At 27.2% G+C, this 27381-nt stretch overlaps 5 protein-coding genes across 9 annotated transcripts in view; 2 read left to right on the forward strand and 3 right to left on the reverse strand.

Annotated features, from left to right (window-relative positions):
* LOC122499224 (parathyroid hormone/parathyroid hormone-related peptide receptor-like) overlaps positions 1-12947 on the reverse strand; it is a 33096-nt gene extending 20149 nt beyond the window's left edge. Inside the window, exons 1-2 of one of the 5 annotated variants that reach the window (XM_043607420.1) lie at positions 10144-10338; positions 9682-10016 (exon numbers count right to left, since the gene is read on the reverse strand). In XM_043607420.1, coding sequence (XP_043463355.1) covers positions 9682-9684 — 3 coding nt within the window. In that variant the 5' untranslated portion in view covers positions 9685-10016; positions 10144-10338. Of the gene's footprint in view, positions 1-9681; positions 10017-10143; positions 10350-12888 lie in introns of those variants that run through there. The other 4 variants (XM_043607421.1, XM_043607423.1, XM_043607424.1 and 1 more) reach the window with 4 other exon arrangements.
* A 682-nt stretch (positions 12948-13629) lies between these two features.
* LOC122499226 (28S ribosomal protein S22, mitochondrial) lies at positions 13630-15235 on the reverse strand. The gene is made up of 3 exons (XM_043607425.1): positions 15099-15235; positions 14278-14753; positions 13630-14157 (listed from the first exon to the last, which is right to left on the reverse strand). Exons 1-3 carry the CDS (start codon positions 15232-15234, stop codon positions 13702-13704), a joined length of 1068 nt encoding a protein of 355 aa, XP_043463360.1. The 5' UTR covers position 15235; the 3' UTR covers positions 13630-13701.
* Positions 15236-15348: 113 nt separating this feature from the next.
* On the forward strand, positions 15349-16173 carry LOC122499227 (7,8-dihydro-8-oxoguanine triphosphatase-like). The gene is made up of 3 exons (XM_043607426.1): positions 15349-15522; positions 15617-15762; positions 15841-16173. Exons 1-3 carry the CDS (start codon positions 15371-15373, stop codon positions 16023-16025), a joined length of 483 nt encoding a protein of 160 aa, XP_043463361.1. The 5' UTR covers positions 15349-15370; the 3' UTR covers positions 16026-16173.
* Positions 16174-16692: 519 nt separating this feature from the next.
* Positions 16693-24396, forward strand: LOC122499223 (importin-7). The gene is made up of 19 exons (XM_043607419.1): positions 16693-16920; positions 18028-18109; positions 18259-18409; positions 18497-18655; positions 18742-18898; positions 18987-19177; positions 19289-19462; positions 19557-19702; positions 19814-19977; positions 20198-20317; positions 20435-20761; positions 20903-21089; positions 21177-21400; positions 21480-21572; positions 21653-21879; positions 21967-22172; positions 22267-22539; positions 22628-22771; positions 22847-24396. Exons 1-19 carry the CDS (start codon positions 16837-16839, stop codon positions 22912-22914), a joined length of 3177 nt encoding a protein of 1058 aa, XP_043463354.1. The 5' UTR covers positions 16693-16836; the 3' UTR covers positions 22915-24396.
* Positions 24397-24829: 433 nt separating this feature from the next.
* Positions 24830-26932, reverse strand: LOC122499228 (NEDD8-conjugating enzyme Ubc12). The gene is made up of 4 exons (XM_043607427.1): positions 26671-26932; positions 26447-26541; positions 26139-26345; positions 24830-26041 (listed from the first exon to the last, which is right to left on the reverse strand). The coding sequence occupies exons 1-4, from the start codon at positions 26771-26773 to the stop codon at positions 25901-25903; spliced, it is 546 nt and encodes a 181-aa protein (XP_043463362.1). The 5' UTR covers positions 26774-26932; the 3' UTR covers positions 24830-25900.
* Between the last annotated feature and the right edge of the window lie 449 nt (positions 26933-27381).

The following is a 27381-nucleotide window of genomic DNA, read 5'->3' on the forward strand; positions in this document are numbered from 1 at the left end:
TGAAATTTACACTCTTGAATTTGTTGAAAAAAGAAAAAACTTTATAAACTTCTTTAAGGTATACTTGTTTAGGAAATTTTACCCTAATTCAATTAACATTTTTAATTTGCAATTTCAAGTAAAATTTCGTATCACATTATTTAATTGTAATTGCTATATTATTTCAATTTGTTAAGTAGTAATTAATTATTTTCATTCATTAAAAAAATTAGGTTTAGTAATTACTTATTATACTAAGTTGAAAATATTTCAATTTGAATCGTAATAATTAAAATAAGGAAAAAGTAAAATTTTTTGAATTAATTAAACTTTTCGTAGCATTTTTTCCTGTTATAATTTTATTAACTCTCATTTGAAAGTTTGCAGGGTTTCGCATTACTTTACAACAAAAGAATGAAGAAGTAGATGAAGTTTGAAATTTAATAATATACTGAATGACTTGGTATGCGTTTATATTTGTGTTATACTGTAATTTGTGGTGCGGCGCACCCCGAGACGATCAAACAATTAACGAAAGAGCCAACTTGATCTCTTTACAGTTTACTACGATAGAATAACCGAGAAAAGCGTAAAATGTGTCTTTTCAAAAATAATCGCTAATCCCTCATATACGAAGTGCGATAACTAATTTAAAAAAACATTATTTTCAAGAAAAAGATGCAATGGCTTCTTTTTCCATAATCAGTACGTATTTACTTTTTTAGGAGAAGAATTTTAGTTTTGTTTAGAATTTATTGTTTGAACTTTGAAATTTCGAATTTTAACGTCTGTGGCTCATGGAAATTAATCCAGACTCCAGGACAATTTAAATTTTATTCCTTTTGAACGAGAATTTACTCTACAAAAGGTACAAACCTTTTATGTCAATTAGCTTTTCTTGTTTTTACTTTAAACATTCATTTTCTATACAGGGATTATTTCGAGGGAGAGAATTCAGTTATGATTAAGTAAAGCTGAATTAAAAAAAGTTGTAATTGAAATTTTTTTTAATATTTGAATTCGCCATTCATTGTTATTATTTAGCCCTGGGGAGAGTGGAAATATATTTTTAAAAATATGTACTTCTATTGAAATATACGGCTCCTTTATAATGTTGAAGATAATCTGGTAGAGATTTTCATGAAACGAAATTTTCCTTAGAGCGCGCAACTTAAATTCCTTTTTATAAAAAGAATAAAAAAGAACGATATCCTCATTTTCTACGTGCGTCTCTTTTCTATTTATGTTGTTTATGGAAGATTTGAAAAGCATTTACTTTCTAAAAATGCTAAAAAGGCATAATGCTTGTTTAATGGTTATTGCCTTTTGAATTATGATTGAACTGTTGATTTCAAGTTATTTTCAATTTAGTTGATTTAGTTTGATAATTGACATTGGACGATATGTGACCTATTTTTATTCCACAATTGAGAAATGCAAAAAAAGAAAAATACACAAGATGAAAACCCAGAAATGCCATCCAGTGGCTTCGTAAATCCGATACAAGTCATTAATTCCGTAAACCAAAGTGAGATTTATTTCCTCTCTTTACATCCTTTTACATTTTTTGCTCTTTTCATTTGCTTATGGGAAAATTTTCATAATTTAGAAAGAAAAGAAACTCTTTTCTAATTTTTAAATTAATTTCTTACTTTTAAGACTTATTTTATAAATTATAAAACTGTTTTGCTATTTTCTATTATAATTTGTTTAAAACATAATAAGCAAATTAACGAAAATCGATAGGTACGCTAACTTCCTAGAATTATTGTTAATTAGCATTTGACGTTCAACACTTGCTTAGGGCAAATCATATTCCCCAAGTTATCCTTACAATCCGGCGACAACATTAATTACTATATGATGAAATTAGTACCTCTTCGAATATGTTAAATTAGAAAATTTTCAAATAACTCAATACAGTTAATAAATAGATTTAAAATTTAATTAATACATAAAAATTTAGTTTTAAGAAAAATAATAGTTTCTCTGGAGTTATTAATAATTTTAATTGAGTGAAAAATACTCTAAAAATCGTTATCTCTAATTTGTTTTTTTAGTTAGTAGCGTGTGTAATTTAATAAAACTATAATCAACTTCTTGGAAATATGAACGCCCTCATTTTATTATAAAGTTTATCAATGCATATTAAATTTTATCTAACAATACCTACACATTCCTTAAGGGCGACTAATATATTACATACCTACATATACATTGAACTTTAACAAAAATGTCAATCCATAATAAACTCTTCCTCATATATTTTAAAAAATAATAAAAAAGGGCGAGAATTATTATAAATTTATAATTATGATTATAATAATTTAAATTGTGAACATTCTTAGTTATTTTATACTATGTTTGTCATAAAAAATTAAAAGAAAATAATTATTTCTTGAACGAAAGAGAATTTTCCAACATTGTTTACCATAACAACAACAACAACAACGAAGCTTTTCAAAGTTGTTCATTTACATTACCCATTAAGTTTCCCCTTTCAATTTCAAATTTAAATTATTCGTGCACAATCTTAAAGAAAGATATATATTTCAGGACCTGATTGAACAAATTTGTTTACAAGAAAGTTTATATAAAGACATTTAGATTAAGTATTCGCCCTTTCAAATGAATTACGTCGAGTTAATTATCAATTAATTAAAAAGGAAAATGGTTAATTTATTCAATGTAACTAATTTAAACTTGCTCTGTGAACTTTCGTTTTCTTGTCAGACTAAAAAAAATTCAATGATATTAAAACCACCGTTTTAATTTTCTTTTTTTCACCGAGATTTTTAATTTTAAATATAAAAATTTAAAAATCTCGATGAAAAAAAAATTAAATAAATAAATATAATTCTTTCGTAATAGAAAATGGTTTACATAATAGAAAATTAAAAAAAGAAAAGGATATTCGCGCGAAAAAAGTGATGAGAGTTACGTAACTCGCCTGAAAAAGGATAATTTGTTAAGATACTTGATTGTAAGCGACACTTCTTTTAATTAACCTGTTGTTTATTGCTTCATACTGCAAACTTCCAACAACTCTCTTTCTCTCGTGAAAAAAAATTGCACTTTTATATTCAATTTGAAAAAAAAAAATTATTTTTCCAATTAAGAAATTTTCAGAAAAGTTTCGCCTCTCATCGAATATTTACGGACAATTTTTTTTACGCAAATTGGATAATTTGCAAAAATTTAATAATAAGACATTAAAAAAAGTAATAAATGTAATTTTTAAAATTGAAAATTGATTTTTAACATAAGACTTAGACTGTCATTTATCTTCTTCCCTTGGATCGAAATTTTCGAAAACTTTAGAAACATTTGCTTTTCTTCGTTTTTTTTTGCATTCCATTTGCAAGATTAACTCCCATAAAAGTTTTGTGTTTTTGTGCGTGGGCGTGTCTGAAATATTTTCTTCTCTTCATTGTCGAAATTATTAATAAGGCCACTCGGAGCAGAGAAAAAAAATGTAGATAAAGAAAAAAATTTTGCCTTCAGGGTTTATATTTATAATATAAAGTTTTCTGCCAGTGTACAAAATTCAATTTTAAAGCACTAGAGACGTCTTTTGTTGTATTGCATTGTTTTTGAAAGATTTTATCGAACATTTCATTATAAATATTCGATGCTAATTACATTTCAGAAATGAAGCTATATACAATTTTCTTTTTATTTATTTTCTTTTTGTTACTTCGTCTTATCCGTTTTTCTCGAAAAAATGATTGAGAATTTATAAAAAATTATAGAACGGAATATAAAAATTGGAGCTTTGCATAAGTAGGAGATTATTCATAACTAACTTTTCGCGTGTAGAGGTTCATTAAAATTTCAAGGCTACTCAGTTAATGTTGCACAGACGTTAATACATCTTTACTTTGGGGAATTTCGCCTATTCTACATAATTTCCTCTCATGAATTTTGCATTTAAACTTGTAGGTAATCCACTATTTTGTCTTTTGTACTGTGTATTAAATATCAATTTCCTTTATATGAAAATCTATATATTTATTAAATAGATTTTTGATACTTTTTTCGTTTCAATTTGATATCCATAAATAAAAACTGTGTATAAAAATTGCAAACTCGATTGCAAACAAAAAATAAATAGCTCAATAAGTTTAATTTAAAAATATTAAAGGTTTCAGGAAAAAATGAATAAAAGTAATTAATTTATGCTTTCTGGTATTTATTGTTTTGATATATTTGTATATTATTAAACTTATATACCTTGTAAATTAAATGAATATAATAACCCGTGTAGAAATTTCCCCATTTGTCCCTATCTCTAGTAGGGACCTCGCTAGATTCTGACTAGAATCTCTAGTCTAGAAAAACTAGTCGGGCTTCAATCAAATTCTAGTTAGATAATTCAGACTGGAAAAAACTCACTAGGACCTTATCGATTTCAAACTAGACAAACTAGTGTACAAGTATGACATACATAAATTATCTTTCTATAGATATAAATAATTCAGATTAATAGATAGAAAAACTTACTAGCATTATTTATTAAAAAATTTTGCATATTATTTAATTATTTAATTTTTTAACATTTCTTAAACAAAATTTTAAATATTGTAGAATATTTTTACAAAAAATTCAAATAAAGCAATTTTATTAAATAAAAATCTTTTATTTAATATGTAAATTAAAAGAATAAAACATAAATAAATATTAATTATGTGGGTATAACTAATTTTTATTACCTAAATATTGTAATATTATTCGTAAAAATAATTTTTTTTTAAAAAGATATGTATGTGCAATTATACTTTAAAATGTTTTTCACAATTAATGCAAGTATTTAATAATAATTAAAAAGATGCTATAATATTATAATTACAATAATAAATTGAATAATATAATTAGAATAATTATAGTAAATATAAAAAGCACTGCAATTAGTAATGTTTAATTTTTCAATAATGTCATAATTAATTATTATTAACTATCATTAGGAATGCAGAGTTCAATAAGAGTGATGAATAATAACTCCCTAAAATTCAAAATATTATGAATTAATTATATCTATAACGTTATTGAAAAATTAAACATAACTAATTTATTACATTACTTTTTATATTTTTATATTTACTATAATTGTTTTAATAAATAATAATAATAAATAATATATTACAATATTTAGTTAATAAAAATTAATTATATCCACATAATTAATATTTATTTATGGTTTATTCTTTTTTAATTTACTTAATAAATAAAAGATTTTGTTTAAATAATTAAAAAATTAAGTAATCAAATAATATGCAAACTTTTTTAATAAATAATGCTTGTAAGAGTCATCTAACTAGAATTAGATTGGAACCCGACTAGTTTTTCTCGACTAGAGATTCTAGTCAGAATCTAGCGAGAGCCCTACTAGAGATAGGGACAAATGGCGGAATTTCCAAACGGGATGTACTTTAAGCGGAAGTCCATCCAACCTATCATGGCCGAGAGGTATGTGTATCCGTCTGGTGTCCCCAAGGTCCAAGGTTCGAACCCTCATAGGCACGAGATTTTTCGTGTGCAACAATCATTAATAATGTTAATATGAATGGAGAATTCAATTATAAATAAGTTAAGTTGAAAAATAATAATTTTTAAAACCGGTAGAAGTGAACTAGAACTTCTAGTCGGGGCCCTATCAACTAGAGCGTGACAAAATCGAGTAGAACCCCACCAGTTTCTCTAGTTGGAGCCCTTTTTCAAATGGGGTAAACTGATGAGGTCCCCACTAGAACCCGACCACCATTTCTACACGGGAAATGTTATTGTTAAAATAATATACATTCGCAGTAAATGAGATAGAATTGCAATGGATATAGAGTTTTCCTCAAGTTATCGTCACAATTTGTGTTGTAATTCTATATATCTTTCCTTGGAAACTCGAACTTTTTAAAAGCTATCTATATTATATAGAGTTTGAATTTCTCTGTAACATGATTGTGCAATTTGGCATGCTTGAATGCTTCATGGGACATTGAAAATTTTCCAGCTAAATTTTATTTCTCTCCAAGATGTACGGATATGAAAAATCCAAAGACAATTACGTCTAATGTTGAGATTGAAGCTTAACGTGCCATAGAATTAAATAGACGGTTTATATTATAAAATTATATACAAATATTACCCTTTTTTTAATAAATTCGCCTTCTCTTTTTTTTATTCTATACTTTAGATATATAATTTCGTTAAGAGTTAATTATCATTTTTAAAAAAAATATATTTTATTCTTTCCCGTTTGTCCAATTTTAAAAAAATGCTTTTGTCAATAAAATTTACAAAAGAAATTCAAATAAAAGAAATAAATGAAATGAGGAAATAAAACAAATGAAATTATTGTTAACTTAAAAGTATCAAATTGCAACGAATTGATACCAAAAATGTGGATCAGATAAAAAATTGATTTTTTGGGATCAATTTGATATACTCTGAAGAAAACTGGGAGAAAGAAAATAAATGGATTAAATAAAATATAAAATTGCGAAATAAAAAAAATGAATAAAAGAAGTAAATATTTGTTTATTTACTTTTACAAGAATGTTGGGCATTTTGTTTCCAGACAGTAGATTTTTCTGCAAGGATAAAATTTGAGTCTGACGACACAGATATGTTTACTACTGGCTGACTTTATCGTCTGACTAGCATTTACATTCACCACTTTCAACTCGAAATCATTTTGACGCTTCAGGCTTCGACACTTGTCAATATATTATTGAGTGACTCAATTATTGCTGATTGATTTATTGTTAAATATTTCACTCACGTTAAGATCATTTTCATAGCCGGAATTACATTTTTAATTACAACAATTATAGTTTTTCAATTTGATTTCCTCAAATGAAGTTTTGACTTTGCAGATTAAAATTTATATAAAGCGATTTTTTTAATTAATTAATTGATAAAAAAATTTATCAAAACCAATATTTATTTCATGTCCTTTGTCTAGTTTCGAGGAAAAGCGATTAAATCATTATTATTATCATTATCATCCTTGACTGAGTATTGTTGAAACTTAATCCCACGACTCAAAACCTGACAAACAATAATCATTATAATAGCACTTTGTACCCTGAACCAGTCTTTATTTTGTTTCATAATACCTAATTGACAAAGGGGTTTCGAAAAAAAGAGAAAGAAAAAAATGTGAAAAAAAGGGGAAAAAGAAGAGCTGCTAATAAAAGCTAATCAACTAATGATTCTTTAAAAGGCCGTGTGCGAAACAATCCAATTTTATGGGAAGTTGAAGAGCGATAAAGAATCCATTACGTCGCAAACTTTATAAAAGCCAAGGTTTGTTTTCGAAAAATTATTTTTCAATTTCACACATTTCGATGAAATATAATATTATTCGTTCATTTTAAAAAAAGGAAGTTTAACTTTTTAAAAGTTTGGTAAAAATTCTATAAAAATCATAATAATAATTGATTTACTAAATTTAATAAATTCTCAGGTATTTTATTTTATATTACCGATAAATTTACGCAATTTTGTTTGAAATTAGAAATGAGACAAATTCTCTGTAATATTATTTACATATTAATATACGAAAATGCAGGAACTTGTTGTATTAAAATATTAACACTAATCTAGAGATTAAAATCGTAATGCTATCTGGCGCAAAAGTAATAAACACACCTTGACATATTTGATGCGATTCTACGTGAAATTTTCATTTGGTTTTCTTATTATTATACGGGAAAAATAATTTCATCATCTTTTTTTTCGTCAATTTTCTATAAGAATTTTCACAATCTTCTTTGAAAAAAGAACTCTATCGCTTGATAAGATATCAAATTATCAATTACTGAAAATTCAATTATAATCGCAGTCTTTAATATAAATATTCATTTTAAATCCAAATAATAACAATAATAATAATAATATTTTAAATTAAATACAATTAAATTTTAATACATGTAAATGTAATTTTTATCACTATAGGATATTTCTGGTTCGTTTCCTTTCTGAAGAAAAATTCTGACTAAGAAAAAAATGATTTCCGGCTACTGGAGTTTTTAAGACGTTAAGTATTTAATGAGTATTGACATTTCTCCATTAAAAAAGAAACAATAAAATACAATTGAATCGAAGATTATCTCAAGGAGCGGATCTTTTTGGTATTTCGATAAGATTCCATATGATATACATGCGCTATCACGTGCAACATTTGACACGAGATTTAATCAATGTAATTTATTGATTTTTTTATTGGGACCTCTTTAATGGAAATTAATGAACGGAATGATCGTTTAATAAATTGATATAAATTGAATAATAACTCATTTCATATTTGAACAATTAAATTCCTTTCAGAAAAATCTATTAGCAATTAAAATGTTCTATAGGTATTCGAATGATTTTTCAATTAACATTCCGTTGTAATTAACCATTTTTTTTTTTAAATTGATTTTAAAAATTGACGCAAAATTGTAAATTTTGCTTTTAAGTGCCCACTTTTCTTCAGAGCATATATTTTACAATTAATTTGCGATAATTTATTTATTCTTTTTTTTTCAAGAAAATCTGTCAACATGTTGCAAACATTTATCCGCGTCATATGAAATTATCACGAAACATTTATAAATGCAACCTTAAACTTTATTTATAGAATCCATAAGGCAAGAGTTGTGCAAAAATTATACGTGTGGCGCTACTTTGGCGATTGACACGATACACAAAATAAATAACAAAGCGTATCACAATAGAGGTATTTGCAAATTAAATTTTCCCTCTCGTTATAACAAAAACGTGACCATAGCGAGTTTTTTCTGTTTTAAAGGCTTTTTTTAAATAACATTATTCTTTCCCCTCTTTTTCTTGCGGTAGAAAAGATTTTATACTTTCTGCATACATAATGTAATCACAAAAGTCAAGTATATCAAGTACATTCTTTAGTTTGTAAGGAATTTTTTGTTATCCTATACATGAAAATATTCTGTAGCACTTTTGAAAATTTTTCTCTTTTTTTCATCTCACACGATTATTATTGATCTATTTCAATTTATTTCTTCGGGGCGAAAAATTGTTCACTATAGTCTATGAATGATAAACTTTGTTAACCGACTGGCTTTTTTCCGCTGTCAAAGAAAAAAGGCGAAAAATTTTTCACTTTTTTTTTTGTTTTTCACAGAATAGAGAATAAATGGAAAAAAAAAATTCCTGGAAAAAAATCCTTTTTTATAATTTATTAAATATTAGAGGAAATATTCAAAGAGAAAATTAAATATAATTTAGAAAATCATTTTTATAAAGAAAATGATAAAATGCAATTTTTCATTGCAAATAGTTTTTAACTATATTATCCATTAAAAAGGGAATTTATATCTCTTGACTGAAGCCATCGACGTAAATTTTAATTAACCATTTTTAATTAACATCATGGGATGTTAAAGTACACTTCAAAAGGCATTTTCGAAAAAAACGTTTTAAATAACATGAATTTATAATAATCTTGTACTCGAATTTTAATATTTTAATTTAATAATTTAATACTAAACAATATTAATATTTCTTTTAAAATTTATTTAAATTAATATTTTTAATAGTAAATTTCTAAACAAGTATTTTTGTATACTAATTAACAATAATGTCATGACATTATTATTTATTGCAATAAATAATAACTCAACAATAAAAATGAAATGAAAATGTCAATAGTTTTTGCTTAAAAATATGAGGTAAACAACTTACCATTTTTTGTTCTTCTTTTATTTGGAAAAAAGAAATGCAAGTGACTGTCCAATTTTCTTGTTTACACAAAATTCTCGTGTTCCATTCCAAAAACGGAAATAAAATTTATCACTTGTCACTGGATTTAGTAACTGCTTTATTTACACCTCTCCAGGCGATATATGTATACTACAAATGACACTTATGAACTGATTAGGGAATTATTTTTAGGAATAAATTTTCATTCCCACGAAATTATCAAATTTTTATTTATAACGATAAAAGTTTCTTTGTTCGTAAATATTTTGATTTTCATAAAATTCATTGCAAACTGATGCACGCGACGTCTATTTGCTCTAAAATTTCGATTTTAATATTTATAAATAATTGTGAGTATATTTTTATCGTATTTTTTTCTTGTAAAAAGTGCACATTCATTGGTCATGATGTACACAATAAAATTTGTTTCAAATCATGTTTTACCTTTCTAGATAATTATCACTTCACAATATATATAATTATTATATATCGAAATAAACTTGGAATGTGTTTGTGATTTCCCTAATAAAATCTAATCTAATCAACAATAATAATTAATACGCACGAAACATTAAGCATTAAATTTATACTTGAAATTGTAAATAATCTTTAGCCAATGTAAATAATTAAAATTACAATATTTGTTATTTTTATTTATTATTAGATACTTTCTTACTACTATTTTTCGTAAACTTAATTTTTTTTAATTCCATATTAAAAATAATAAGAATAACTACTCCTAAATTTATTATTTATTTATAGTAATTATTTACTATTTTTAGCTATAATTTTATTTTGATGCAAAATAATTTGGCTGTGGAAAATAATTTACAAAATAATTTTTTTTAGTTAAAATTGAATTGGTTTATTTTGATTTTATTGTAAAAAAGAAGAGAGTCGAAAAAAGCGCGCGCGACCGACGCTGAACGTCGTTTCAATGAGACTACGTTACTTGCAACAAACTATATCGTGGGATTTTACGCATGTCCGTCCGATTTGTAAGCATCATTTTCTGTCCTCTTTGCACTTGATTCATATCCCGTAAATCTTGCTTTTTCTATTGCCCCACCAACTGTTGCTTCCAACGATAATATATTTTAAAATTAAAATTTCGCGTTTGACACGCGTTCAACAGAAAATCATCGAAGCTAAATGTCATTGTACTGTCATTATCTACAATACTGCATTGTCTATATCGATATTCATATTCATTATAATGATCATCATTAATAATTAATGCTTTGTTATTGTACGTCCGTTTGCTCTTTGCTTTCCACCGACACTTATATTTCAATTTTTTCCTCTTTTCTTAAAACAAATATTCGAACGTTACTTCCCATTTTAATTTTGCTTTTTGAATTTTGAAAATATTCCTCTGGAATATTAAAGGAATATTTCATTATAATATTGTTATAGGAATATTGACTATCTGAATTATTAAAAACATTTTTTTCTTTTTCAAGAGACATAAAAATAAACTGAGAGAAAATTTTTTATCAGTAAAGTTAAATTAACATTTTCATTGGATTTCCTCATTTTGCTTATAAAAATCTTGAAGCAAGTGATTTTTTTCTTTGCAAAGAAACAGCGATATACACACTTGAAAGAGGGAACATCGATTTTTCCTATATGTAACTTGAAAAGTAAGCAAAAACACAGTTTGTTTTCCTTGAAAAGTAAGCAAAAGAAATTAGTTCTCGTTAGAGACTAAATTTTTATTCGTTAAGACTTTATCAAGTTTTAAAAAAATAATTTATTAGGTAAACATTAAATAATATTAAAAATGCAGTTTCCTAAACAACTAAATAGAATGAAAAAATTAAATTTAGTATTTTATTTTATTTGAAATATGTACTTTGAATAAAAATTTGATTTCATTCTGTTAAGATTAATTTCTGAAAGTAAAATAGAAAATTAGATACTTTGTGAAGAAACATTGAAATATATTCGAAGCTAATTTTTACAATTAAAAATTGCGATGACTTTATTACTGTATGATCTGTTTGACTCGATCCATTAAAACGTAACGAGGTTTCAACGGGATTGATAATTGGTCTTTGTGTATTAAATAGAGTGGAAAATGGAAAAGAATTTTTTTTCCTTCTGCTTCGAAATGTCAATTGTATTGCATTGTTCAATTACAATTAATTAAAATTGCAACTATTCTGTATGTACACTTTTTTGATAAGAAAGAAAAAAATCCCACGAATATTTATTCTCAAGAATATAGAAAATATTTCTTGGAATTTATGGAAAATTAATATTTTAAAAAAACAAAATAAAAATAGTTTTCTGATTTATACTTTTCTGCTCTCTTTTTTATCGATTTGGAAAAATTCTTCTCAAAAAAAATTATTAAAATTATAGTGTACTCTGTGATAATAATGATTGTGCATGATCAGTGTCTGTCTCTAATTCATTAATCTTGACAAGGTTTCATTGTGACGTTTCAATGAAACTAAAATTCACACTAGAATTTTGCGGAGCATTAAAGTATTTTTATACACATATTTATGTAACCATTATACTGATTAATGGTCTAGTATATGATGTCCTGGTAAAGTGAAAAACTTTTAGTGATTTTTTTTTTAATTAAACGATATATTTTCTGATATTGCAACGAACCATATTCAGAGTATCGCTAACAGTAAATAATTTGATAATAACAGTAAAATAATGGAAAATAAAAATATGTTTAATATTAAATAAATGGTAATAATAATAAAGTTTAACAAATGGACACAAGCGATAATAATTTCTCTGAAAATGACATTTTCCTTCATATAGCGAAACGTTTATAACAATATGCTTATTCTGCTTTGAAAATAATATTATCATTTACACGGATTTCTTAGCATTTTATAAAAACTAGTTTAAAACGACATATCTGTCAAGGCAGTTAAAATATGATAAAGTGGAAAAAATATCCAAATGAAAAAGTTGTTTCTACATATTTGTTGACATTAAAATATAATAATTTACCTTCATTATATTTTCCTCGATGACATTAAAAGTTATATTCTATTTTATTTAAAAGCAAAACGAACTAATGATAAATAAAATAATTGTTTTAAAAATACTTGAAAATATTTGAAAACTCTTGAAAATATTTCAAATATTAAAAAATTTGTAAATACATTGAAATTATCGAAAATATAATTTTTCATTATAATTGAGAAAACTTCTTACATTTTTATTTGAAAATAAATGCTTCACACAAAGCTTTCAATCAACTGTCTGATCCAAAATAAGCACGACTACTGAGAGATTCCCTGCGACAAACAGGAAAATCAAATAAAATTAAAAAATTTTTAATTAAAAATTTAATTATAAATTTAAAAAAATTTCAAATTAGTGTTAAATAAATAATTGTTGATACAAAAAATATTTTTAAATTAAATAAAACTGATATTGATAATTTTTAAATTATCCTTAATTTTTTGGATAATTATAAGGTAAAATAGAAATATCCGCTTATTAGAAACAATTTGTCATCTATCAGTAATAAACCATTATTCTTTCTTATCATTTTTTTTTAGTTTGCAATTTTTCTTTTTTAACATTGTGATAATTGGTTGAACATTTAAAGCGTAATTAACATTATTTCCAAAGCAAAAAATCATTAATCATTTTGTGATTAATTAATATTTTCTTATCGAAAATAATATAGCGATTGAATAATCTTGATTCGTTTCTATATTATATAATGATTAGATAAAGAAAATATATCTGATACAATTTAATTAACTTATCTAGAAAAAAAAATTAACTGCGACTTGAATGAATCTGAAAATTTATTGTAACCCGTAATCTTATCTTAATATTCGTTTATAGAAACCAAAACCATGTAATATAGAAAAAGGGATAAAAAATAAATAGAATGAAAAATATTCTCACCTCTCTTTTCGTTGGGAAAAACTTGATGATGAATTTCTCTTAGAAAATCCATTTATTTGTCATAACAGTAATTATACATAAATTATTCTTGCACTAAAAAAAATGTCACTCTTCAAGTCCATGAGCTTTTTTGATATTCTTTTCCAATTCTTCACGTTCTTTTACAAGTTCTTTATAGGCTTGTAAAGCTGGTATAATACTAGTTTCCGAAAATTCTTCTTTTGCAAATTCTTCCACAAATTTAACATTGTCCTCGATTTCGAGATTATCGTAATTAATGTCAGAATGCAATTTTCTATAAAGCTGTATTAATGAAACGTTATCTTCGATATTTTCCGTTTTTATATTATGGAGAAATAGATTTGAAATATTTTTATTCCACACTAAATGAAAAACCATTGGTCCAAAGTGCCTGGTAGATTTTAAAATGTCATAGTCTTCATTTTTGTCGACATATTCATACGTGGATTGAGATACTTCTTGATATTTTGGATCGTCCGGGTCCATTTGGATGCAGGCGCGATCCAAAATGAAAATATATTCTTTTCGACTAAATAAATCCTAGAAAATAGAAATTTAGAATAAAAATTAATTGTTAACTTCTTCCATCTTTAATTAACATAAAAATATTTGGTGATTCATTAATTTTGTAAGAAAATAAAAATTGTTTTTCCTAATTACCTCTAGGTATTCTTGGTCAAACATTTTTGGCATAGTTATCTCCCTTCCATAGACTGGAAAATAAATTTGATTCATTCTGTGTCTCTCGTCCCAATCCGCAAGTCTGAGTGTACCATCCGTCTCTCTGACGGCAATTAATCTGTCGTGATTTTCAATACCGAATGTAATATCTGTAATGACAAGTTTCGCTGTGTCGTGTCCTTGTAATGCGGGATCCTTCGAAAGAACTTTATCAATTGTCGGTCTCTCCTTGACAACTGGTGGCATTTGTAACAGTTTCGTTGCTTTTCTCTCCGCCTTTTCCATCGATTCTTTTAATTGTTCGTCAGTCATAAATTTATATTCTGGAGAAGCCAATTTACTACTGTCTTTTCGGCGACGGAAAATTTTCTGATAATTACGGCCTGTCATTGACATCAGCAACTTTTGCACTTCTTTATTAAAGAAAAACGGTGCTGGATCTCGTTCTTTATTTACTAAAACAAATAAGAATTTATTAATAAAAATTAAATATTGTAAGATTACATAAAGCAATATTTATTACATAAAAGTAATATTTTCTCGATAAAAATTATTATAAACTTTCTAAAGAAAAGAACAATTGTGTTTATTAAGAAATAATTGTTTTGAAAAATTTGTCAAATGTCTAAAATAAACTTTTAAAGAAAATTATTACAAGGAAACGAAAATTGTTTTTGTAATTAACTATTGAAAACGAATGTCATGTAAATTTTTGTTTTTAATATAAAAACATTTAAGAAAATAAATTACAATATGACATAACCTTAAAATTCAGAAATCTAAAAATTTGTTGCTCTTACCTGCAGTATTTTCTGTACTATATTGACGACATTTTATTAATCCAATCGATTGTACACTTTTCAAAAATGTACCAAATCTGTATGAAAACATTGTTTTTCCACAATTTATTATTATTGGCATTTTTGAACTTGCCATGTTGATTTTTTGTGTGAACCTAACCTTCCTAACTCAACCGCAGTAAATAACGTGCGAGCGACAGCGTTTGCGGCAAGAGTAGCTAATTGCAATCAAAGTTTTTTTTAATTTATCTCTTTAATTAATTCCTTTAACAATGAGTAGTAAAAAAGTATTTTCGTTAGTGATGGTGAGGAAAGAAACCGAAATTTTATTGGGTCTTAAATTAAGAGGATTTGGTGTTGGAAAGTGGAATGGCTTTGGTGGAAAATTAGAACCGAATGAGACAATGAACCAATGTGCTCTTCGGTATATAACAACTTCAGCATTTATATTTAATATTTTAAAAAGTAGAAATTTATAAATAAAAAAAAAATTTGAATAAATATAAATCTTTTTACAGAGAATTAAAGGAGGAATGTGGTTTGAACTCCAAAGATTTACGACAAATTGGAATTCTTGAGTTCGAATTTGAAGATGATCCTGTTCTTCTAGAAGTTCATGTTTTTGATACATTTATGTTTGAAGGAAACATTATTGATACAGATGGTACTTTAATTAATTATTTAATTAGAATTGTAATTTAATTTCATACACAATTACTAATTTTCTGAATTTGGTTTTCAGAAATGCGACCGAAGTGGTTTAATTTATCTGAGATCCCTTATGAAAGAATGTGGTCAAGTAATTCTCTCTGGTTTCCTTATTTGTTTAAAGGTATTCCATTTAAAGGTTATTTTCTTTATCGAAAAGAAAATTTAATACTCAAATACAAAATCGAAGAAGTAACGGAAGCATTTCCATTGTGCTGATTATGAGCAGTTGTAAACGTCATTTAAGTGCCAGTGCGATATGTCTGTATTTTATTTATGATATTTATTTACATTAAATGTAAACACAGTCAATTTTCTATTTTTCTACATGTGAATGAATAAACGTATTATTATTTTTAAATTTAAATAACCGTTACGTCACTTCCTTTAAGAACAGTTCACAAGTATTTAGTACTATTCTTGCTGTGTGAGTAAACCTTTAGGATTGATTTAACCGCAGACAACAAGAGTTTGAAACTCATAGTCAATTATCGATTTCTTAACTAAATTTATAAAAATATTTCAAAAATATCTTTCTGATTTGTAAATATCCTGTTTTATGATAAAGAAATTTTTTTATTTTCTAATTTTGATTCTGTGTGTAACTAATTAAAATTTTTTTCTGCTGGCGCGTTATCACGTGACGTCATTAGTAATATATCCCACAACCAATCACAATATTACATTTTGGAATATTCTAATCCCGCGTTTGATGGCTCGAAATAATAAAAATATTTTCAATAAAACTTAATAAAAAAAATGCCTATGATACTTTATACAGTGATGAAATCATATCTGTATTTTTTATTTTGAAATTAGGTGAAAGAAATATGAAAAATTGTATTGGCTATATGTTTATCGCATCGAATAGCCGCCATGTTCATGTTGATGCGTCACGTGACGAAGGAGCTGTGGCAGGCAGGCAGTAAGGTGAATGCGCCGGGTAGAAATCGTTTTTTACTCGGATGAAAACAGGATAAAAAATTAACAAGTAAGAATTATTGTTACAACGAATAATATCACCGACAAAATGGATCCCCGTAAATTAACAGAATTACTGCAAGCAACGATAGACCCCGCTCAACAAAAGCAGGCGGAGGAACAGCTCAATCAGGTACGTTCGCTGTCGCTCGTAAAAACGTGCTCGATTACCTTATCGCCAAAACTGGAGACATGTGGTTTCTTTAATTTCCATATTTTATCCTCCAGTTATTACATTTATATATGCATTCGAAAATCGAAATTCTGTCACGGGTTTTCGAATGCGTGCACAGATTTCTAAGTCATTGATGAAGGGTTCACGTTTTTTAGAAGCAAAAATGTGGCTGTAGCTCTGTTCTAATCGTGATCCGTCATTCTAGAGCGATTTTATTGCTTAAATCTTTTTCTTTTTTTTGAGAATATCAAAAGCGAGAAATTCAATTCATTTTACGATCAAACTTTCAATTATTATGTTCGAGAGAGGAAAATTGGCAAGGGAGATCTTAATTAATCTGTTTTTCACATTTCTCTATATTTCACATAGTTCCTAATGAACTTATATTTGGTCTAAAATTTTCAATAATTATACAAAATGCACGATAAATTAATTTTATTTCAATGATTTTTTATGAATAATTATCTTTTTCCAACTGTTTTTCAATGTATTTTTATTTTTTAAATACTCGATATAATTGTTTTATTTTACATTGTAATTAAAAATAATTAACCAAATTATATCATTTTTTGTTTCATGGTGTAAATTTTTCAATTTGTCAAATTATCAAATTAATATTCATATCGATTCGTATCAATTCGTGATATAGATTTGTAAATTTCGGCAATTTGCGAAAAATTATGGAACTGAATTTCTAAAATTAGAGTAAGAATTCGAAGAATGCGATTAGTAATTCTGTGGTAATAGATGGGAGATAAATTTTCGTTGAATTTGAATTTTTTTCATTTTGTTTGAAATTATAACCACATGTATATATAATATCTATATTTATACTAAACCAAACATATTGTTTTTGAATTTACTGATAATACTTTGAATTTGACCTTTGCATTTTTCAGTATGTCACGAAATCTAGAAAATTCGTTTTCATAATTAGTAATTATTGTTCCGAAATTGTCAATATGTTATTAAAAGCTTCGTTATTATTATTATTATGCAAAAATTTATTGTTCTACAAATATTTATAATTTTTTTTTATTTACATTTCAATGAACAATTTTCCAGATTCACAAAATTATTGGTTTTGCTCCCACTCTTTTGCAAGTTGTAATTTCATCGGAAGTCGATATGCCAGTTAGACAAGCAGGTGAGATTGAAAACTAATTTGTAAAATTTTTTGTATAATAACTTAATTATTTTAATAATCTAATGCTGAATTGTAAATGTTGTTTTTAGAAAAATTCGAATGTTTATAAAATTATAAAATTGAAATTATACTTCGTTTGGTTGTTTTAGGTGTTATATATTTAAAAAATTTAATAACTACCAACTGGGTGGATCGAGAAACAGACAATGCTGCTTTACAATTTAGTATTCATGAACAAGATCGTGCCATGATTCGTAACGCGATTGTTGATGCAGTAGTAGTGGCACCAGAACTTATAAGGTGACAGAAATTTTCCTCCTTTGAAAAATTTACAAATCAATGGGTAATTTTCATTATTTGTGAATTAATGTTCTATTTAAAATACAGGGTACAATTGGCAGTATGTATAAGTAATATTGTAAAGCACGATTTCCCTGGAAGGTGGACGCAAATTATTGACAAAATTACAATTTACTTGCAAAATCCAGACGCTTCCTGTTGGCCTGGTATTCTGCTTGCTCTTTATCAACTTGTTAAAAATTTCGAGTGAGTTAAATTTGAAATTCTTTATATTGAAAATTATTTACCTTTAAACGTGAATAATTTAATAAAAATAATGTTGCACTAATTAGGTACAAAAAAGCGGAAGACAGAGGACCACTGCATGAAGCTATGAATTTATTATTACCCATGATTTATCAATTAATAGTACGACTTCTACCTGACGCATCCGAGCAGTCTGTCCTTTTACAGAAACAAATACTCAAAATATTCTTTGCCTTAACACAGGTACAATTTTTAAGCTTTAAATCGTTTTTTTGTTTTTACTAATTTGAAAATTTTCACTGTTTTTAAACAAAAAATTTGTTACTTTCAGTACACTCTCCCTCTTGACCTTATATCGAAAGAAGTTTTCTCGCAGTGGATGGATGTAGTGAGACAAGTTGCAGATAGGTCTGTGCCCGTTGAAACAAACGATCCCAATTTAGACGACGAAGAACGATCTGAATTACCCTGGTGGAAGTGTAAAAAGTGGGCTCTTCATATTCTGCAAAGAATGTTTGAAAGGTTGGCATACATTCTTTTTCTTGAATTCATTTTTGATATACTCATTCATTTTATTTAAAAATAAATTAAAAAAAGATTTAGGCTAAAAATAAAATTATTTTTTACTTGCAGATACGGCAGTCCAGGAAAAGTAATTAAGGAGTACAAAGATTTCTCAGAATGGTATTTGCAGACATTTAGCGGTGGGATTTTGGAAGTTTTGCTCAAAATATTGGATCAATATCGTAGAAAAGTTTACATTTCTCCAAGAGTAGTACAACAATCCCTAAATTACATTAATCAAGCGTAAGTTTATTGTTTTATAATTTTGTTAATACTTTTCTTTCTTTCGTAATTAAATACCATGATTTTAAAAATATATTAATATTTATTTTAACAGCGTTTGTCATGCTCATTCTTGGAAATTTTTAAAGCCTCATATGTATGAAATTATTCGAGACGTCTTGTTTCCAATTCTTTCATATTCTGAGGCTGACGAAGAATTATGGAACACGGATCCTTACGAGTACATTAGAGTCAAATTTGGTACAGTAAAACTTTAATTAAACTTGAGCATTTTTTAAAATAAATTTATTTATTATTAATAAAATATGTTTATTTTGCAATTGAAATAATTTGTGGATTTTTTAATTTCAGATATATTCGAGGACTTTGTTTCTCCCGTGACTGCTGCACAAACATTACTACACGCGTCCTGTAAAAAGCGCAAAGATATGTTACAAAAGACAATGCAATTCTGTATGGAAGTCTTAACCAGTCCGAATGCAGATCCTCGACAAAAGGACGGCGCTTTGCACATGGTAAAAACATTTCATTCTCATACGTCATATCACTGAATTTATTTTTTAATTTCTGAAAATTATTCAAGTTTTCAACTTGAAATAAAAGGACAATATGGCTTGTGGGCTTTCATATAGCCCTAGGAACTTTGATTATTATAAATAAATAAATAAATTTTTAAATATAATTTTTTGTTAGTTTATCAAGAAGAGTAATAAAAGTGATTCTATTAATTTACAGGTGGGAAGCCTCGCTGATATTTTGCTGAGGAAAAAGATTTATAAGGATCAAATGGATAAGATGCTCATGCAGTATGTCTTCCCAGAATTCAACAGTGTGCACGGCCACATGAGAGCGAGGGTATGATAAGATTAAAATTTAATTTTAATTAATTTTAAATCTAAAGATTGTGATCTATAATCGTTATCACTAATTCTATTATTTGCTTTAGATTTAAGTCCAATTATTGTTTTGCAGGCTTGTTGGGTGTTACATTACTTTTCTGAAATCAAGTTTAAGGAAGAATTAATTTTAGTTGAAGCGATGAGGTTAACAATTCACGCTTTGTTAACGGACAAGGATCTTCCAGTGAAAGTCGAAGCCGCCATAGCTCTTCAGATGTTGCTTATCGCCCAAGAGAAAGCCCATCGATACGTTGAGCCCTTCATAAAACAAATTACACTTGAATTATTGAATATTATCAGGGAGACTGAAAATGATGATTTGACGACTGTCATGCAGAAACTCGTTTGCACATATCCAGAACAGCTAATGCCAATCGCTGTGGAAATTTGCCAACACTTGGTAATTTTATTCATTCTTTCTTTAAATGAAAGGGGAATTAAAAATTGTCTCAGTTTTAATTATCTCAATGATGTCAAATTATTTATTACACTCTTTATTATTTGTTCTGGTTTTCATTTTTTTTAATAATTTGTTTTCAAGGCCACAACATTCAGTCAAGTGTTGGAAACGGACGAGGGTAGCGACGAGAAAGCCATTGCAGCAATGGGTTTATTGAACACAATCGAAACTCTTTTGTCAGTGATGGAAGATCAGCCGCAAATAATGGCTCAACTACAACCTACAGTTCTGCAAGTGATTGCTCACATTTTCGGTCAAAGTGTTATGGGTTCGCTTCAATTTATTTTTATAAAAAGGAAATTATTGATTTTTATTTTTAAATTTTTCTAACTCATAATTACTGTGAATGTTTCAGAATTTTATGAAGAGGCTCTATCGTTGGTCTACGATCTCACGGGAAAATCAATTTCCGAAGATATGTGGAAAGTACTGGAACTTATGTATCAATTATTCCAAAAAGATGGTTTTGATTATTTCACGGATATGATGCCTGCGCTTCACAACTATATTACTGTCGATACTCCAGCATTCCTATCGAATGAAAATCATATTTTAGCCATGTTCAATATGTGTAAGGCGGTATGTAACAATTTATATAGCAAGGCACAAGAAAATTAAGACTTTTTTGTTTAGTTTATTCTAAAAAATATAATTATAGGTTTTGATGGGCGAAGCTGGGGAAGATCCCGAGTGCCATGCTGCAAAGTTGTTGGAAGTCATCATTTTGCAGTGTAAAGGACAAATAGATCAGGTAAATTATCTTCACTTAATTCAATTTTATTATAAGCAAAATAAAAATTGAATTCTCTATTTTGTTTATTTCTCTTGCAGTGCATACCATCGCTTGTTCAACTGGTTTTAGAACGTCTGACGCGCGAAGTGAAAACTTCTGAACTTCGAACAATGTGCCTTCAAGTAGTAATCGCAGCTTTGTATTACAATCCAACATTGTGTCTCGATGCAATGGACAGATTACAGGGCACTCTAGGTCAATCGGCAGAACCAATTGCTTCGCATTTCATAAAGCAATGGATACTCGACACAGACTGTTTTCTTGGGTAAGATTCAAAACAAGAAAAAATAGATTTTAAAAAATTGACAATAAAAATTATTTTCCTACGATAATAATAAATATTTTTCCACAGGTTGCATGACAGGAAACTTTGCGTTTTTGGTCTTTGTACTTTAATTAGTATGGGTCCATCAAGACCAGCTGCAGTGAATGAGTGCTCTCATCAAATTATTCCATCATTAATTTTACTTTTTGACGGACTGAAACGTGCCTACGCTGCGAAAGTGGCCGATGGCGATGATGATGGAAATGAAGATGAGGAAACTGACATTGACGAAGGCATGTTTTTTTTATATTCCCTTTAATATAATAGTGTGTTAATTTAGTGAAAAATATTTACAATTCCTTTTTTCCTGATCTCTTGACAATTTAGAAGTCCTGTCGTCGGACGAAGATGAAATTGACGACGCTAGTCAAGAATATTTGGAAAAGCTTCAGGAAAAAGTATGGAAAAGCTCGCTTCACGGATTCCCTGTGAATTCATATATTCAAGACGGAATTGGAGATCATAAATCGGATGAAGATGATGATGAGGACTCGGAATATGAAGCGAATGAAGAGACTGCTCTCGAGACTTACATTACACCTTTAGATTCGGACGACACGAAACAAGATGAATATGTCGTCTTTAAGGAAGTTATGCAAAGTAAGTGATATTAACTTATGAGAATTTAATTTACAATTAATAAGTTTGATTGTTTATTATTGATTGTTAATGAAATGCATTTTTTAAGATATTGAAAAGACAGATCATAATTGGTATAGAGCTCTTACCAGCAACTTAACAGCCGAACAACAAAAAACCTTGCAAGAAATCATTCTCCTCGCCGATCAGCGTAAAGCAGCGTTAGAGAGCAAACGAATTGAACAGAGTGGAGGTTAGTAAACTTTGTTCGTAATATTAAAATAAAATTGTTTCCATAATATTAAAGGAATGATTATTCTCGGTGCAGGTTACGCCTTTCATTCCCAGACTGTGCCCACCTCGTTCAATTTTGGCGGTACGCCGTTAGGTCGATAAAGGAAATTATAAGGTTTTTATTTTAGACTAAGTAAGTAAATAAAGAAACAAAAAATTATAAAAGTTAATTACATCGTACGACGGTATAAGACAACTGTTAATACGATCATTTAGGAAGACATATAGCACTTCCTATTTACTATTTTTTTGTAAACTAAATGTACATTATATCAAGACGGTCGGACTAATTTTTTATTATTCTGAAAGACGTCGATAACAATCTCAAAATAATTAGGTGATCAATTATTAAACTAAAAGAAAAATCAATTCACGTAAATTTACAATCGCAAGGCGATGCTACACTTTGTTGTATAAAGATTTTAAACAAATAAGAAGAGAGAAAAAAAGAAATGTGTCATTTTATTAAAAAAAAATATATATATATAATAAGTAACGTTGCAATCGAATGAAATACGCTTTTGTAAACTATTTTTGCTTTGAAGTGATAAAAAGAATAACGCAAATTGTGTTTTTTTGAGATTTTATTTTCTTGCTTAGAAAAAAATGTACACATTTTTTTTTTAATTTTTAGAAAAGGAAAAAAATTAAGAAAAAAACAAAAAGTACTGTCCATTTAACTTTATTCTTCTTTTTCGGGTATTTTCAGAAGAGAAAAATACGTGAGCTAAACGACAAAAAAAAAAATTATTAATTGTATTTAAACTTTTTACCGTGTAGATACATGTTGACTATTTCAATCGCCGCACTTGTTCATTTTGCAATTACCAATTACGAACTACAAAAAAAAAAAGAATAGTCGATAAGTTTTTTTTCAAATTAACTTTGGTAATTGGGAAGTGAAAAAAATTGAAAGCACGTTTTGTACACCAAAATAAAAAAGCCGTCTAGAGATCAGTAACAAGACATCGTCCTACTTCTCCCAAAGGATAAAAATATTACTTTAGATAGACAAGTGAAAAAATAGTGCTGTAAAGGTTCTGTTTTTTAGCAACTCCGCCTTAAAAAGAAATTCGTCTGAATAAGAAAAAAAGAGAAAGAGGAATCTTTCAATAATATTTTGTCGCCAAGAATTTTTATATTCTTGAATTATTTCTTAAATTTTTTTTATATTGTATCTTTTTAGAGCATATAAAATGTGTATTCTTTTTTATTTGTTTTAAACTAAGACGAATTTCCCATACATTTTTTATGTTTGCTCTGAATACTTCTTTTTTTCTTCAAATGCATAATAATTGTAAATTTATTTATTCTTTTTCTCTGGTATAACAATTAATTTAAAAAATTTAAATTTATTGTACACGTTATTAATTTTTTTATATAATATATATATGTAATTATACGGATGAAGTACTTGACAAGATTTTATATAATTAAATATTTTTCAATGAAGGAACGATATTTAAAAAGCACTATTCTCTTTAATTGTAAACTGTACACAAAAAAGAGGTGTTCTCGGCTGTAAGGTTTTTTTTTGTGAAATAATAAATATTTTGTGTCTACGATTAATATTCATAATGAAAATCTTTTTTTTTCTTTGAGATTTTAGAAATCTTTTTATTTCTCTTAAGCAGCGTCAATCACAAGCATCACAAGTGTCTGTCTTTAACTCAAATTGAAGCAAAAAAAAAAAAAGTTCAACTGTCAATAATGAAATCTAATTTTTTAAATAATTAAATAAAAAATCCTCTTTTTCGAATGGTTGTTGTTTTTTTTATCAAATTTCGAATTTAGAGTTTCATTTTTATCCAAGGTAAATTGATGAGAATATTAATTTATAGAAATTTTTATGATTTACAAGTGTAATTACTATTAATTATAATTTATGGTTAATATTATTTGTGTATTTTACTAAAGAAATCGATTTTCATTGATTTCTTTGCTCTTATTTAACTTTTCGTTTTTACTACCTACGTCGAAAAAATAAATTTTATAAAAAAATAAACAGTAAAGTGTATTATTTTTGACTGTATTTATTATATTCTTACATTGCTAAAAAAATTATTACAGATTAGTGGTATATTTGTTCTTTGAATCATGACAGATAGTCGTGAATTATTTTGCTAAATGAAGAATACGATTAATGATATTCTTAAAAGTAATTAGTCAGTCATGGTCCAAAGAAAATTTTATAAATAAATGCAGTGATGAGTTTTTGTTTAATATTATAATTTGTACTTCCTCATTGGAGGATTTGCATAGCTATTGAAAAATTTTTTTCTGTTTAAAATCCGTAAATTGTCAATGATTTACTGTAATACTCCAAAAACAGTGTTTTCCTTCTTTTTAACTATGCAAATCCACCATTGGCTATGACAATTTATGTGAATTGACGTTAAACGTCAGTTTTACGGTTTTCTTGTGAAGAACATTTATTAATCTGAAACTTTTACAGAATCGAAAAAATCTACACATAAGAATACAATTGGTTTAAAAAATTTTAAGTTAAAAATAAAAAGTAAGAATTTGAAATAAAAGTTAATAAAAAATTGTTTTTGAAGAATCTAGAATCCAGACTTTGTACAATTATCAATAGGTGCCCCAACAGACGTGTTTTCTTTTTTTTTCTTTTTTAAATATATAGAAAAATGGTGAATAGCAGCTAATAGAATGAAAATTAACACAAATTTTTGTTTAAGAGATTAAAGTTTTTCATTTTCACTTCCGTCTTGTGTACTTGAAACATATTTTTAATCGATTTATGTACAAGTAAAATGTTTTCCGTTTTCTTAGCCAAATAGAATGAATCGTGTTATTTCGGTTGTTTCTTTTTTTTTACTTTTAGATTAGATTTATAGACCAAAGAAGCGTAAAATATTCGATGGTTTTAAGAGAGATCGAAGGTCTCGGCGAAATTCGAAAACTAGCGAGTATATAAAAAGCAAAATGTAAGGTATACGGCAAACGTCCTACACCAAGTGCTCCATTACTCGTACTCGAAATATTTTTTTATCTTTTTTTTTAAGACCTCCACTTGCGATTGTGATTTTCCGTGTGCATTTACACACCCCATGAAACGAGCGATGTATCACTTTAAACATCGTTCGAAATAATATTGACCTATATAACCACCTTTCATGGCTTTTGCTACATTTTGCTCGAATACTCGACGATTGTTTTGCAAAACCTCGGCCGCGTCTTTGTTTAACGGATCCTCTGGATTTGGTTCCTGTTAAATGAATAAATCAATTAATTGTTGATCTCTTATTTTAATCTCCAAGTAACAAGTTTTTAATATCTTATTGTTTAAATGTTAGTAAACTTACTAGGAAAAGATACTGTAGTCCATAAACAATCGTGTTGATAGTAAGAACTGGTTTCCAGTCTTCTCTTAAAATATTCAGGCACACATTCCCCTCAAGGTCAATGTTCGGGTGATAGACCTGTGTCTCGCATTTAACTTTCGGAGGTTCATGTGGATAATTAGGCCCAACTTTAAAACTAAAAACAAATTTTCCACCTCGATAAAAACCCTAGAAAAAGAAATAGTTTTATTAGGAAGCGGAAATGAAATTCAAAAGAGAGAAATATTTTTCTTGCACAATAAAAATATATCAACAAAGACGATTCTTACCTCATCGGGACAAATAGTTATTTTAAAACTAAGCAGGTCATCCGGATCAGGATGATCTAATTGGCATGTTTTTGGTAAATTAAGTTCATTTACATCTAGAAGAACAAAGAAACAATGTAGAGGTTAACAAATTGAATCTTTTTCTGCTACATATAGGTAAAAATTTGGGTTTACAAAACAAAAGGGAAAAATTGTTATGTTTTAAAAACAGTGAAATTAAAAACCTTTCATTATTCTCAGCTGGGCTGCTGAAGCTTTCTTCTGTGTTCCACCTCTTGGAGATTCCCCATCCTTTTTTGCTTGTTTCAAGGAAAATAGTTTAATCATGTTAAAAAGAAACGTTTAGTTTCTAATTTAGCGAGACATACAAATTCAGTAATTTTTTATACGTGTCCTAGTGTATAAACACAAAAATAAACGAAAATCTTCTTTTTGACAGCAAAATCGTGGTGTTGAAACAACGTCGTCTGGACTAGAGTCACGTACTAAAAAGAAAAATGAAGAAAATTGATCGGAAATTCAACCTAGAAATTAGTTTCACTCTGTGGAAATTTTTGTTCTTCCAGATAGGGCTATTTAACCCCGCTACATTTCTCGCATTTCTCTAAAACTTTCTTCAAGTAGAAAAGAAAATTATTAATTCATAAAATAAAAATTTCTTATTTACTTGCAAATAAATAAACAATCACTGTTTTATCAAATTTGTAAACTTTCTATAAAAAGATTTGTTTTTAGTTTTTAGTTTGCCAAAAGTGTACAATCAGCTGATTGGTTTGTCAAAGCTTTTGATTGATGGAGAGAAAAAGTTCCAAAATGACGATGATTATAATAGGTTATCTGAGTACCGCGCATTTTAAATTATAATTTTAATTATAAAAATATCAAAATAATATATTATTCATTTAAATGTTTTTTTTAATTCGGTCGTATGAAAT

Source organism: Leptopilina heterotoma, unplaced genomic scaffold (assembly GCF_015476425.1).
Source record: "Leptopilina heterotoma isolate Lh14 unplaced genomic scaffold, ASM1547642v1 Lhet_166, whole genome shotgun sequence".
Lineage (NCBI taxonomy): Eukaryota > Metazoa > Arthropoda > Insecta > Hymenoptera > Figitidae > Leptopilina > Leptopilina heterotoma.